The following is a 15,235-nucleotide window of genomic DNA, read 5'->3' as shown; positions in this document are numbered from 1 at the left end:
TATAATCATAACAACCTCAAAAATCTGATGATACAGGAATGGACGCTTCTCATTTTAATGAAATTGAGACTTAAAATGAACAGGGAGCAAGACAGTCTAATGTACAAATGGTCAAAGATACACATTCTGATGCATGGAAAGGCGTTTTGTAAATGGTCAACTCAAACAACACTTCCTGACTTACTGACTGTTGTAAAGTCAAAAACTTGTTCTAATCTTAAGTCATCGTTGCAATTTTGTGTGCACTTTATCTAAGCAACTTAGGTGTAGCAAGTTTTTACAAAGACTACAATAAAATTACACAAGTTACTGTTTTAGCATTTATTTATACACACAGGAAAAGCTCTTCAATTAATACTACAACTTAATTGATTTTAAGATCACAATGCAAAAAACTGCCACTGACTAGAACTATCCCTAACACAGTAATTAACTGTACTCTTATACTGCATACAATATTTATTATGCTGTAAGTAAAATTTTTATTTGATAAAATGATCATAAAATGATATCCAAATATAGTGTTATTAATTTGGCTCCAATATTTTATTAGAACCACAATATAATAATTCATCTTTAATTATCTATTAAAAGTGTTTACTTATTTTTTTTCCACTTTTGTTGTTTTTTCAGCCACATTCCAAAATATGGAAATTGGATCAGCTGTTAACTGTACATTGGCCAGTGTGAATACATGCAGGTGTACTCTGTAATGGACTGGCATCTCAGCAAGATCTCACAGAGACCAACTTTCCCTACAGTTTGGATACATCTATTATTATAGTAGATCTGAACAGAAATACATGATTTAAATATTTTTGTTAAATGCAGTTAACCCAGAGTTTATGTACAGTATCTGAATGTGAATAATAATTTAAGGATAACATGATGGAAGCCCTGCTTGAAGAATACCTTGACAATTCTACACTGAATGAGATGACACAAGTGTTCTTCACTGCAAAATTACAGACACTATTACAAATGAAGGGGAGTAGTAAGACATTGCTAAAGGCAGGACATTTACTTCTGCATGTTTCATATGCTGATTCCTAAGTTAAAAGGAATGTGAGATGACGGCACATATTAAGGGATGAACAAAACGTTCTAGCAAAACCAAACAACTTTTTTTCAACATAAATCCAGTGAATTGAAATGGTACAATGTTTATTGTACTGTTTCTTGTACAACTACCCTTATGTAGTTAACATGACATCTTCAACTTTAGCATAGCATGTCCCATTAAGGTTACCCTTCAAACTGAAGAAAATGTGTTAATTGCAGGGATCCAATTCTGGAGGAAAGGGCATCTATTTAAATAAATAATTTTGAAAAATAGCCCTCACAACCCTTTGTAATGTGAACTGGGGCATTGTCATGAAGCAGAACCAAGATATTCAACAGCTTTGCTCAGAGATTTACCATAACTGAATGGCACCAATATCAAGGCAAATCAGCATAACACTGACCAGTTATATGGACCTTTTCTGGTAAGTAATCAATAGAGGGCTTCAATCTCAACAATGGTCCTTTAAAAAATGTCCACGCCATCTTTCCAGCACTGGTTTATATACAGGGTGAAGCAGAAAGGACGGACGTTTTTTACAAAATCACACAAAGAAATTTATTGAAAGATTTTAGTTCATATTGAAATAGCATTTGACAAAATCAAGTGTGGAAAACAACATCTCCCATGTGGTGTCTGTTATCACTGATGCATTTCTGAAGGCGTTCATGGAAGCTGGCCTCCACTCTTTTCAACATCGCTCTGTTGATTTGGGCGACTTCCATGCGAATGTCTTCCTTCAGTTCCTCCAATGTACGGGGCTTATGCTCGTATACATGTGCCTTGAGGTGACCCCACAAGAAATAATCACACATGGATAAGTCAGGGGACCGAGGAGGCCAATGAATGTCACCAAACCTGGAAATGAGGGCGAATAACATCCATTGATGCTCTAGCTGTGTGGGCTGTCGCCCCATCCTGTTGAAACCACACACGCCGGATGGGAATACGTTTTCGTCGTAATTCAGGTAAAAAGATGTTGTTTATCTTCTCGATATAGCGCTCCGAACGATTACTGAGGCCAAGTTCAGAAGAATGCTTCCGAGCAGATTGACTTGGACTGCGCAGCGGGGCTAGTCGTACGCTTTCCACATTTTCAGGGGTACGTACCGTTTGTGTAGCCCCTGGCGGTCTTTTGTTCATTAGTGTACCTCATGTACGAATTGCTTTAACCCAACATACGATAGTGTTACAAGAGGGAACAGCTTTATTTCTGTGGATATTGAAATGGCAATGAAACTCACGCTGAACTGCGGTAATAGATTGGTTGTTCTTGACAAAACAGTCGTACGCAAAAACGCGGTGTTCTATCGTCCACAGCTTCAACTAAAAGGAAAATAAAAAAATGCTAAGACTTCGCGAACCTAACGGCACCTACCACACATCTGTCACTCCACCTAATGGTGAGTTCTAGCCATTTCAAAGACGTCCGTCCTTTCTGCCTCACCCTGTATATTATATTATATATATATACTGTATATATATTTTTTTTTTTTAGCTTTGGACTACCATCATGCTTCCATTGTTTTGATTGCTGCTAAAGCCGATGTGATATTACACGACTCCTAGTCGGAGAGGATGTCAGCCTTGATGACTGTAATTGCTGATTTTGTTGTGTGCCTGCATGAAGACTTTCCAGCAGTTTCATATTTTCAAATCATCACAAGCATGTTCCTTTTTCTGAGAGTCAGTAATGTGCTGCCTGAAAGAGTTAGTTTATGTACAAAGGGTTTACAACTTTGGAGTTCAACTGCAATTTCAGCCTTTATTTCTTGTTTCCATTCTACTGTGGTACTTAGAAAAGGAGATGATAGTATGACTATTTTATGTATTACAACACAAACTATAAAAGGTATTTATTAAAGGGAAATGTACATTGATGAGCCAGAACATTATGACCAGTGCCACAGGAAGCAAATGATATTGACTATCTTGTAAGTTTATGTGATGCTCAGTCATGATGAGTGCCTACTGACAGTGGTACTGTCAACTTTCATTTCCCAAGGGAGGTGGTGGCCCAACAGTTTTTAGTTTCAGTTTCAGAGTGAAGATTCACAGGGTGCACTTTGGAGATAGTGAGAGCAGAGCTCCCCTGAGAGTTTCCCTTTAAGGATGGTGCAGCTAGTTTTGAAGGAATGTATAACCTCTTGTGATTGATTTCAAGTCACTTCCAGTTACAAAATCAGTGCCTTCTCATTGGTGCATTATTTCCATCAGTAGAATTGCCATTCATTGAATTATAGCTCTTTGCTCTTGGGTGTCTATTTTGCATCCTCTAGTTTGAAAGAGTCTCTGCAAAGATGTCAGCAGAACTCTTATTTACACCTTTGCTATTATATGAAGCACAGGCTGGTTCATTTCATCCCTTACTTTGGAATGTAAGTGGGGGTTTGGTGAAGTTAGATATCTGCAACTTTGCTAAATCCACTGTCTTGACAGGCCTGATGTGCCACTAAAGACTAGCAGAATGGGCAATGCACACTATGTCCTACACCGCCAACAGGGTATAGGACAGCCAAAACTCAGTGATACAAGAGGTCAATGAAGGCTATTCAGTCTGGTATGAACCAAAAGAGGGACTAATATGGCATAATTCACAGATAATTACAATGATGGTTATGGGAGTAATGTGTCACAACATAAACTGCATCAACCCTGCTGCTTATGAAACTATGTAGACGCAGGCTAGTCAGAGTACACACGCTAACCTCTCTCCACCATCAAAAGCGCCTACAATGGGCACATGAACATTGGAAATGGACCCTGTATCAATGAAAGAAGGTTGCTTGGTTTAATGAATCTCTTTTTCTGTTATATACTGTGCATGCCCAACTACAAGTACAACTGCATTGTGTACTTGGGGAAGAGATGGCATCAGGAGTCATTGTGTGAAAATGAAACTGATGGAGGGAATGTGATACTCTGGACAATGTACTGCTGGAAAACCTCAATTATGTGAATTTATCTGGACCTTAATTTGATGTGTACAACCTAGTTAAAACACCAAAAAAAATGCTTTCATATCCATCCATTCATTAGTCATTTAATTCACTTAACCCAACATAGACTAATCGGACAGTATCAGGCACAAGACAGAAAACAAACCCAAAAACATTTCCATGGATTATGAATTAGAAATTGGTTAATTTCTGCAGGAAGAATAATTTCTTTGTATATTAAGGGTCCTCTTTATAATGGGGACGATCTCTTTAAAATGTTGTCACAATCTTTCTATTTGATTGTATTTTCTTTAAATCCACCGATTTCTTCCAGTACATGTATGCAGAAATCAGGGGCAATAGGCACCACACAAGAAGCAACTCTTGATAGGGTCTAAATCTAAAGTGCACACACACAATCATCACAGGCTACTTTAGTGTCACCCAACAACCTCAGCGTATACTCTGGGATGTGAGAGGTAACTCAAGTGAACCAATAAGAACATACCTTGCTAAATCCATACAGTTTACGGCTGTGCTAGTAACGTAACACATGACTCTTGGGGTTATTGCAAGTAAAGTCCAATTGAATGCAACTATCTACACTTTACTGAGGACTACAATTTTGTTTATTAGTAAGCAACAAGAAACAGTTGTAGAGCATCAGTAAATGAAAATTGGGTGGAGGATGAGTTAATGTATTAGTATAAAACTGCAGTGGATAAATATGGATTCTGGTAAAAAAAAAAAAATGCTACAGGTTGCGCAAGCTTTAGTGTTCCTTTCAAAAATTAAATACAAGTTTAAGTAATTGTTTCATAGTTATAGGACCTCTCTAAGCTCCCACATTTGCTGTCAATGCTTTCAGATGCCTTTAACCTGCTGCTGTTCACATACGTTAAGCTACCTGCTGAATATTTTCTTGTACTAATCTTTCCCTTACTATTCATTTCTATAGATGACTGTCTGCCATTTTTGTCATTTTCTTTTCTCCTTTCTTCCTTGCAAGCCCAAAGCAACTATCTAAATAATACCTATTTAAATGTGCACATTATTCTCTTCCTAATCCAAGAGATTTGGGTGTGATGATTCTCACTTAGCTGTTTTTCTTTTCTTTCATTTACTGTCTGTTCTGCTGCACTGCTCTAAGTCTGCTGTTGCCATTTCATCCACAAGCACTGCCAAGTGGAGCATAAACCCTTCACTCAAAATACTTTCCTCCTGAGCAGCAGAAAAAAAATAAGAAAGGATAAAAATAAGAAAAAACTTGTAAAAGTACTGTCTGCCCCCTTAATGGAAACCAAAAACCATATTTTTAGGAGTAAATGCTGTATATTAGTTGATTTTCACACAAAAGAAACACACATCACATAGCTCTCAGAGCAATCCACCAAGAATGCAGTCACACACTTTGTATATTAGCAAATCCCCCAGCGTTGGTTGGCATGATTGTGAATCAAGAAACTAACAATATAAACCACACCTGCCAGAAACCTGGAATTACCTTATTTTAGTGAACACTAGGTAATATGTGGCCACTTACTATATTAATACCAAATAATATTTTTTTCAGGTTAAGAGTCAAAACTTTTCAAAAACCCCTAACCATTGGTGTTAATTGACATGCATGTGGCTTCAAAAATGATACTTTAGCTAATCCTCATAATTGTAAATAACAGTTACAAGAAATCAAAATGTGTAGTCTAACAGGTAACACATGATAAAAGTAGACAATTTCTACTGTACTAGAGCATAATGCAGAGCATAAATTCTCAAACTTACCTAGATTGTAGAGAATGCATGCCTGTTCATAACCAATGTCATCATGTGTAACAGGTTTTCCTGAAAAGATCTCGGTCCTGTAAGCATAAAGAGTAATGCATGCTGCAGCACTTACTGATTTCTTATAATTATTTAAAAAAGAAGAAGAATATAAATGATATGCATGCAGGTTTTTCAAGTAATCATTTTTACAAACTAAGAAGGTACCATTATTAGATGCATCTAGAAAAAAAGGAAGAAAAAATGGCATCTTCCTAAATAAATGTAATTATGTACATTTAAAGACTTTTAATAAAGATGATACAAATTAATTTAAACAAAACAAGGTGCTTAAACTGACAAAGAAAAGAGCAAGATATGAAATTAATAGTGAAGACACAGTTTCTATAAGAACATATAACCAAACAAAAATCATCAGATACCAAGTTATACATTTTAGTCACAAAAGTATTATACAAAATTTAGTCAGAAAATACCTTTTTATAGAAAAAAAGACTTAGTCAATAAGTCATTTTTTTAAATTAATATCAAACACTACCTGGTAAAGAGTGAGATGCAAGTTCTTGTGGAACATTCAGTGCTTTAAATCATTTATTATACACGCTAGTTATCTGTCCACAGAACAGGCAATAGCAAACAGAGCCACTGAATTACTAAGTTAAACCTTCAGATCATCAAGATAACAGATGAGTGAAACTGTGAACTCTTTATGTACTCACCATGTGATAGGCACTGCTGCCTCCTGTCCAGAGTTCAAAGGCACACGACTCTGGAGGTAGTGGAGCTGGCCAAAGTATTTCCTCAAAGTGCTACATCCCTCAAAATCCCTTGTTACATTTACTGCAGCCTATCAAATATAAGAATACATTGCAAAGCCTCAATGAAATTTTGTCCAAAACAGCAAATGCATTGCTAAACAGTAATGGAAGATAGTAATTAAAGCCATTTCCACAGTGTGTGCCTGACAGTGCTTATATTTAATTTGATTTGAATATTCACAGCCCAATAACTGAAGTTTAAAAGATCTCCAATTATTTGAAAGGGGTACCCTGATTTTCTCCCAACCTGCAAAATAAGAATATCTTGATTAAATTGGGAACTCTACATTGGCCTGGTATAAGTGAATTAGCACTCTGCAACAAACTGGTAACGCACAAAGGTCTGCCTTTTGATTTGTGCCCACTGCAACTGAGATCTTGATGGTGTAATGGAGAAAAGTGGGTTCAGAAAACAGACGGAATATGAAATACTAGAATAGTGAAAGGACAGAAACACCCAAACTAGCAGAATTTTATCACAGAAAAAAGTAAAGGAAAATGTTCTCATACTCAGCCTTTTGTTTATTCAGCAAAGCTTTTCATAAAGGTATCTAAGGGTACATAAAAGCTTGTGCCAAAGACTTTTGGTGAAGTTATATACTGGAAAATTAAAGAAAATTAATCAAGTTAAATGCTGCCTATCAAGATGACCAATAAAGGCTACTGACCTCACAACTTCACAAAGATTGTTTAATTCCTGGTACAAAGCCATACCTGTGAAGATTTCATGTTTCGGGGGAAATTTGCAAGGAATCTAGTATTCTGTAATGAATGTGAAATGAGATTATTCACCAACTGTAAATTGGCCTGCAATCCGCATTGTGTACTTTAGAATGGACTAACATTAGCTGTTGGTGTTGAATATGGTGGAGTTCCGATAATGTTATGGGGCTGCTTTGCTGCCTCTGATAGATAGATAGATACAGTGGTGTGAAAAACTATTTGCCCCCTTCCTGATTTCTTATTCTTTTGCATGTTTGTCACACAAAATGTTTCTGATCATCACACACATTTAACCATTAGTCAAATATAACACAAGTAAACACAAAATGCAGTTTGTAAATGGTGGTTTTTATTATTTAGGGAGAAAAAAAAATCCAAACCTACATGGCCCTGTGTGAAAAAGTAATTGCCCCCTGAACCTAATAACTGGTTGGGCCACCCTTAGCAGCAATAACTGCAATCAAGCGTTTGCGATAACTTGCAATGAGTCTTTTACAGCGCTCTGGAGGAATTTTGGCCCACTCATCTTTGCAAAATTGTTGTAATTCAGCTTTATTTGAGGGTTTTCTAGCATGAACCGCCTTTTTAAGGTCATGCCATAGCATCTCAATTGGATTCAGGTCAGGACTTTGACTAGGCCACTCCAAAGTCTTCATTTTGTTTTTCTTCAGCCATTCAGAGGTGGATTTGCTGGTGTGTTTTGGGTCATTGTCCTGTTGCAGCACCCAAGATCGCTTCAGCTTGACTTGACGAACAGATGGCCGGACATTCTCCTTCAGGATTTTTTGGTAGACAGTAGAATTCATGGTTCCATCTATCACAGCAAGCCTTCCAGGTCCTGAAGCAGCAAAACAACCCCAGACCATCACACTACCACCACCATATTTTACTGTTGGTATGATGTTCTTTTTCTGAAATGCTGTGTTCCTTTTACGCCAGATGTAACGGGACATTTGCCTTCCAAAAAGCTCAACTTTTGACTCATCAGTCCACAAGGTATTTTCCCAAAAGTCTTGGCAATCATTGAGATGTTTCTTAGCAAAATTGAGACGAGCCCTAATGTTCTTTTTGCTTAACAGTGGTTTGCGTCTTGGAAATCTGCCATGCAGGCCGTTTTTGCCCAGTCTCTTTCTTATGGTGGAGTCGTGAACACTGACCTTAATTGAGGCAAGTGAGGCCTGCAGTTCTTTAGACGTTGTCCTGGGGTCTTTTGTGACCTCTCGGATGAGTCGTCTCTGCGCTCTTGGGGTAATTTTGGTCGGCCGGCCACTCCTGGGAAGGTTCACCACTGTTCTATGTTTTTGCCATTTGTGGATAATGGCTCTCACTGTGGTTCGCTGGAGTCCCAAAGCTTTAGAAATGGCTTTATAACCTTTACCAGACTGATAGATCTCAATTACTTCTGTTCTCATTTGTTCCTGAATTTCTTTGGATCTTGGCATGATGTCTAGCTTTTGAGGTGCTTTTGGTCTACTTCTCTGTGTCAGGCAGCTCCTATTTAAGTGATTTCTTGATTGAAACAGGTGTGGCAGTAATCAGGCCTGGGGGTGGCTACGGAAATTGAACTCAGGTGTGATACACCACAGTTAGGTTATTTTTTAACAAGGGGGCACTTACTTTTTCACACAGGGCCATGTAGGTTTGGATTTTTTTTCTCCCTAAATAATAAAAACCATCATTTAAAAACTGCATTTTGTGTTTACTTGTGTTATATTTGACTAATGGTTAAATGTGTTTGATGATCAGAAACATTTTGTGTGACAAACATGCAAAAGAATAAGAAATCAGGAAGGGGGCAAATAGTTTTTCACACCACTGTAGATAGATAGATAGATAGATAGATAGATAGATAGATAGATAGATAGATAGATAGATAGATAGATAGGACAAGCAGGACAATGACTCAAAACACACATCCAACTGCACAATTTTATGATATAAAAAGGAAAAATGTATCGTGTTAAACTGGCCAATAATAAATCTGCTATTAGTAAAAGGACTCCAGAATTGAACAAATAGCAAGGAGGCCATCACATTTCCAAAGGCGGTGCAACCAAATATTAGGGAAGGGTGCCATTAATATTACACAGATCTGGTTTACATTTTCTTCTGTGGAAAAAAAAAAAGACGGCATGCAGTGTGATAGACGGCCAGGAGCCCTGCCCCGCCAGGATGCCTGAAGGAAGGAGGAACTGGGAGAACGGCACTTCTTTTCTCTGGGTACCTGGCCGGTCCTTGATCCCTGGGGGACAGCACTTCCGGGATTGCCAGGAAGTGCCGACAAACCAGGGATGGTTTATGCCCGGAGTGCTTCCGGGTGCAAGGGCAGCACTTCTGCCACACTGGGGAGTGCTGCCGGAAGTCGGTCATCAGGCACCTGGAGCACATCCGGGGCTGAATAAAAGGGGCCGTCTCTCTCCATTCGGGGGCTGCAGTAGGGAGGAAGAGGACAGAGCTCGGTGGAGAGGATTGGAGGCGGTGAAGGACCTTTTGAAGGACAGAGGAAAAAGGGTGATTGGTGCAGGGGCACCGTGTGCTGTGGACTGTACTGTAAATAAAACTTGTGTTTTTGTAGACATGGAGGTGTCTGTCTGTCTGTGTCTGGGGCTGGCTTCCACAGCAGGTTGAACAGACATATTTCTCTGTTGTATAACTTTGCGACATTCTGCTAAAATATTATAATGACAAAAATATGGTACATGTTCAATTAGCGCAGTGGTAACACTGTTTCCTCACAGTAATGAGATAATGGGTTTGTATCCTGGCTACTCCCTAAGTGGAGTGCATAGTGCTTTGAGTGGTGAGGAAAGTGCTATATAAATGTAAAGAACTGCTAATTATTAATTATACAAAAGCAACACAAAAGCACTAATAACAAGTATAAGCAGGATAGCAAACAAACTAAATTTAATAATCAAGGAACAAAGCACGTCCTAAGAGTCAGTTTGTGTGTCTGGGTTCCAGGTCGCCAAGGCCTAGGCCTTCGACCGCTGCCAAGATCACTCTGCACCCAGACCCTGTTCCTCCTTATGTCTAGGCCATGGAACGGCAGACCAGCTCTTCACCCTCATGGGAGTACAACCAGTCAGTCAACATATGTTTTGTGGACTTAGTGAAGGCATATGACCATGTTCCTCAAGGGATTCTTTGGGGGGTGCTAGAGTCCTTCATAAGAGCTATTCAGTCCCTGAATAATCACAGTAATAGTAGTGTCTGCATGCTCGGAAAAACATCAGCATCATTTCCAGTGGGTGTGGAACCCTGCCAGGACTGTGCTTTGTTTCTAATCCTGTTTTGGATTTTCATGGACAGGATATCAAGGTGCAGCCGGGGGGGGGGGGGGGGGGGGGGGGGGGGGGGGTGGGTGGTGTTTTGGGGAGATAGGCTCCAGTATGGCATCCTTAGAATCTTGTCACTGCTTTTTGCGGATGACATGGTTCTGTTGGCTTCATCAGGCTATGAACTCCAGCACACATTGGAACAGTTTGCAACCAAGTGTGAAGCGGCAGGGATGAGGATCAGCACCTCCAAATTTGAGGTCATTGTCCTCAGAAGGAAAAAGGCAGATTGTCCTCTCCTAGTGGGAGGTGAGTTACTGTCTCAAGTAGAGGAATTTGAGCACCTCGGGGTCTTGTTCATGAGTGACGGGAAAAGGATGGTGAGATAAACAGATGGATTGAGCCCGCAAGCAGTATTATGTGGTTGCTATACCAATCTGTAGTGTTGAAGAAGGAGCTGAGTCACGAAGCGAAGCTCTCGATTTACCAGTAAATTTATGTCATACCCTCATCTATCATCATGAGCTTTGCGTAATTACCGCAAGAATAAGATCGCAGGTGCAAGCAGCCAAAATAAGCTTTCTCTGCAGAGTGGCTGGGCTTTCCCTTAGTGAGAGGATGATAAGCGCAAACATCCAGGAGAGGCTTGGAGTACAGCCCTTGACCTTCTGCATTGACAGAAGCCAATTGATGTGGTTTGGGCATCTGTTACGGCTACCTCCTGGCACCTCCCTGTGGAGGTTTTACAGGCACAACCAGCTGGAAGACCCCAGAGAAGACCTAGGGCTCACTGGGAGGATTAATTCTCCCAGATGGCCTGCAAAAGCCTTGGGATCCCAGAGTATGAGCTGGCAAATGTGGCTGGAGAAAAGGACTTATGGACGTATGCTAAGGCTGTTGCCCCCGCAGCACAGGTTTGGATAAGCAGTGGAAAATGGATGGATGGATGGATGGATGGCACAAAACAATAAAAATATAGGAAACATAGGACAACTGCTACATTAAAAAAAAGAATATTAAGTAAGCAAACAAGTAAAAAGAGTTCAAGATATACAAGTAGGAAAAAATAAAAATGAAATGTTACCATAAGGCAAAAAGAACAGAACTCATATTAAACATATATAACATATATAAATAAAAATGCCAACTCATACAAAACTAGAAACAGGTAAATTACTCAAAAGTCAAATAAAATAATACAACATGGATATGACATATATATTTATTAGAAAAATATGAAAGACATGGAACCAAAAAACTGTCCATATGAAGTTAAAAGTTGTAGAAAAATCCATTTCAAGCAAGGTAATCGCAGGTTTTAATGAAATTAAAAAGTTCTTTGGCTTCAACTCCCTGTGAAAGCAAAATCTACAAAAATCTTAAATGGAATCAAGCTTTTAGTGTATCTGGGAAATGGCCAATGCATTTCAGGGGCATACAACCTGTTCCTCGGGGTAATAAAAACAAACCACTAACAGATATAAAGTAGAAAATGAGAGTAAAAGGGTATGGGGAATAAATAATAAGAAAGAGGAAAACAACGAATAGTCTTTGGTGGCCATTGAAGAATTGGCTTTTATTTTCAATGCTAATCCCCAATTTACACACTTTCCACTGCAGTGTGATAAATTAGTCTGATTAGCTTGCAACAAACTGCCAATACTTTTACTTTTAAGTTTTAACTTGAAAGAGCACTGGGATTTTCCTCCTTTATTAACTTAAGACAGAACTCTCTATAATAAAAAAGAGTTAACTTTCACAACACAACAAATTACTCCCCCTCATATATAATACTACCAAGACAAATTATTTCTGTTACTTCACTCACTTGTCTCAACTGTTCCAGTTTCTTCAGCTGCTCATTGTAGTTGTCTGGGTTCTCTCCATAGTGTTTGAGGATAAACTATAAGGAAAGAACATAAAAAAATGGTAAAGAGGAAGCATCAACTCAACCCAAGCAGGATCACTCAGAAAAGTCCAGCTTCAAGTTCCAGTTTAATTAAAAGTCATACAGATACTATACGAACACAGAAGAGGGAAAAGCCACATGGGAAAACCTTAGAAAATAATTAAGATATCTTCTACAGCCATATTTCCTCAAAGCAAAGATTAGCAATAACATGTAAGACTGTGATGATAGAGGTTCGTGGCACTGTGCATTTCATTCTATTATATAAAAAATTCCAGGCACGAGACGTGACTTTTTCAGTGAGATACTTTCACATCCCGCGAGACGACACTTTGTGCCAAAAGATCTAACCAAGCCCGGGGCCGGAAATAAAAGACAAAGAGTAGATGACAAAGTAGAACGTCATAAAGAATTCAAAAACGTTGGTGCGATACACATGCAGAGCAGGTTAGAGATAATGAAAGTACTAAAATTCAAAAGTCTTAAAATTATAGTAAAGATCGCATTAGAGCAAACAAACAGAAATCATTACTCGGTGAAATAATGGAACAACAAAAAGAGATCAAATATATTGTTTGGATTTAAACTTTAAGTCTGAGACTTGTAGATCGTCTAATTCATGTTGCCATCAGGGAAAAGTAGTGTTTCTTCCCAACTAAGAATCATATTTGCGAGAATTAAAAGATTTGTTGTTTGGTGAAAGTGAAATTCACATACGCGAGCGGCAGAGATGCAAAGTGGTTGGCGCATAGCGTGGGCCGGAGGGTTGGTGAGCAAAGTGAGCAGTGGGTTAAGCCCCCTAGTTTAATAAATAATCAGAAGTCCCAGAGTGTGCAGGCTCCTGGTTGGTGCAGGCCGGAACATGCACACATCACTCTGAGGTTGATTGGGGTGCTTGGCTTATCAGGCATTCACATGCAAATGCAGGCAGGTCAGTCACATGCTTCCTTCACACCTCGAAGCACCTACACCTGATTGGTGCATAAAGTGGAGCCAGCATGAGAAATGGAAACAAAGAAACAGGGAGCCATGAGTGAAAGAGCAGTATCAGGTGCCTGAGCCATTGTGAGGGAGAAGAGGCAGAGCAGAAGAAAGTAGAGGAGCAAGTGATTGGCACTCCAGGGGTGGATCGTTCCCTGATGAATTTATGGAGGAGCAGGTACGATGGTGATGGTGGTGTCCTTGCTAGGGATCCCGAAGATACTAGGAGAGTGTGGATGAAGACCAAAGGGCAGTCGGCTCTGAGCGGTCCAGCTGATGCAAAGGGAAGCAGAAAGAAAAGAGGAATACAGCTGCTGGCATCTCTGCTGGCTGAGTGACCTTTCAGGTGAGCGGGGGAGACAGACAGAACCCAGTACATCTTTCACTAATGAATCATTTATTGTTTTTTAAACTCACTTACTGATTTTATAGATTTATTTATTTATTTTATGAAGAGCACTTCACTTTTGAACAGCACTGCTTGGTTTTAATAAAATCACTTAAGCAGTTTGCACCTACTCTCATGCCCTTATTTGCCCAGCTCATCCTCAGTTTCATTAGTGATGGTCCTGGGTTCACGCTGCCGAGAACTGTGGAGCCAACCTGGACAATCACAAAGATTTAGTGCTAATCAAAAACAAAACACTGAAAGAATATCAGCCAGTATGGCAAGATTTTTCAATAGCTTTTCAATTTAAATGGTTAGGAGGTGATTTGCTTGCAGAGCTATTTGATTGAAAATTCTAACAGTATTAAAAAGTTTAATTGTTCCTGATCCCTTGCATATTGGTGGAGAGCTTTTTAATAAATGGCTCAAAGCTAAAGGGAAGCCTTATTACGTTTAATGTAGACATGATTTTGTTTTAGAGGAAGTCTTTTTTTTTTTTTTTTTAAGATATTACCAACTATTTCACTTAAGGATAAAACAGTCTGATGTCTATACACCATTAAATGACAGACGTGACGGCATCAGTGCTGTGAAGGTATTCATCAAAAAATGTTTCTTTTTTTAGTTGTAATTGTATCAAGTTAAGATAGTTGCAGTGCAATATCTATGCATTGGAAGATTCTTTTAGGGTGACCTTGCAGGTCTCCATGCATCCATAACAGCATTACCACCACTGGACATGTATTATGAAGCTGTTACGCTCTTGTTTTTTTTTTTTTTCTTTAATTACTTTTTGTATTTATTATGCTGCCTGTTTGCAGTCTAATATAGTATTTTGGACACAAATTCCATAGTGCTGCCTTTCTGTAGCATAAGCTATCTGATGATGTGGCTGGAATGGGGTGTGTTGCAGAGCTGGTTATTGGGTGGGGGAGGGCCAAGGGTGCGGACAGTGCTCCCGTGGCAACCATCATGGTCACCCTATCAAGTCAGGTCAGGATGGGGAGCACACACTGGTATAAAGCATTGCTGTATCCACCATACAACAAAACAGCTCAGAATCCCAGTTGGCAAACCCCAAAGCAGACACAAGGTCCTTTCCCACCCTTTGGAAATGACCATCTATCTGCAGAAGCCAGGTGTTACATAGGCGTCCCCTTCGTCTGGTCTAGCCGCTCGGGTCCTCAACGATAAGGACCCTGTGAGCCGAATCACCCTAGACATAACTGACACTCCCTCACAATTCTGGTAATGTGCCTTATTCAGGACTCTGTGAGCAACCACTCGTTTGACAGTCAAACCAGCAGTACCCAATGATTCTCCAAAGAGACACAGCATCAAAGGAATCCATTCT

The 15,235-nt window shown here is 39.4% G+C and overlaps 1 protein-coding gene across 1 annotated transcript in view; it reads right to left on the bottom strand.

The window, feature by feature from the left end:
• The window catches only part of ptpn23a (protein tyrosine phosphatase, non-receptor type 23, a), a 77,032-nt gene that overhangs the window by 45,842 nt on the left and 15,955 nt on the right, over positions 1-15,235 (bottom strand). Inside the window, exons 2-4 of the mRNA XM_028817466.2 lie at positions 12,432-12,506; positions 6,504-6,631; positions 5,785-5,861 (exon numbers count right to left, since the gene is read on the bottom strand). Of these exons, the coding sequence (XP_028673299.2) occupies positions 5,785-5,861; positions 6,504-6,631; positions 12,432-12,506 (280 nt within the window). The remainder of the gene's footprint in view (positions 1-5,784; positions 5,862-6,503; positions 6,632-12,431; positions 12,507-15,235) is intronic.

Source organism: Erpetoichthys calabaricus, chromosome 13 (genome assembly GCF_900747795.2).
Source record: "Erpetoichthys calabaricus chromosome 13, fErpCal1.3, whole genome shotgun sequence".
In the NCBI taxonomy this organism is placed as follows: domain Eukaryota; kingdom Metazoa; phylum Chordata; class Cladistia; order Polypteriformes; family Polypteridae; genus Erpetoichthys; species Erpetoichthys calabaricus.
Note: the sequence above shows the minus strand (reverse complement) of the source record. Positions and strands in the feature narration are given on the sequence as shown.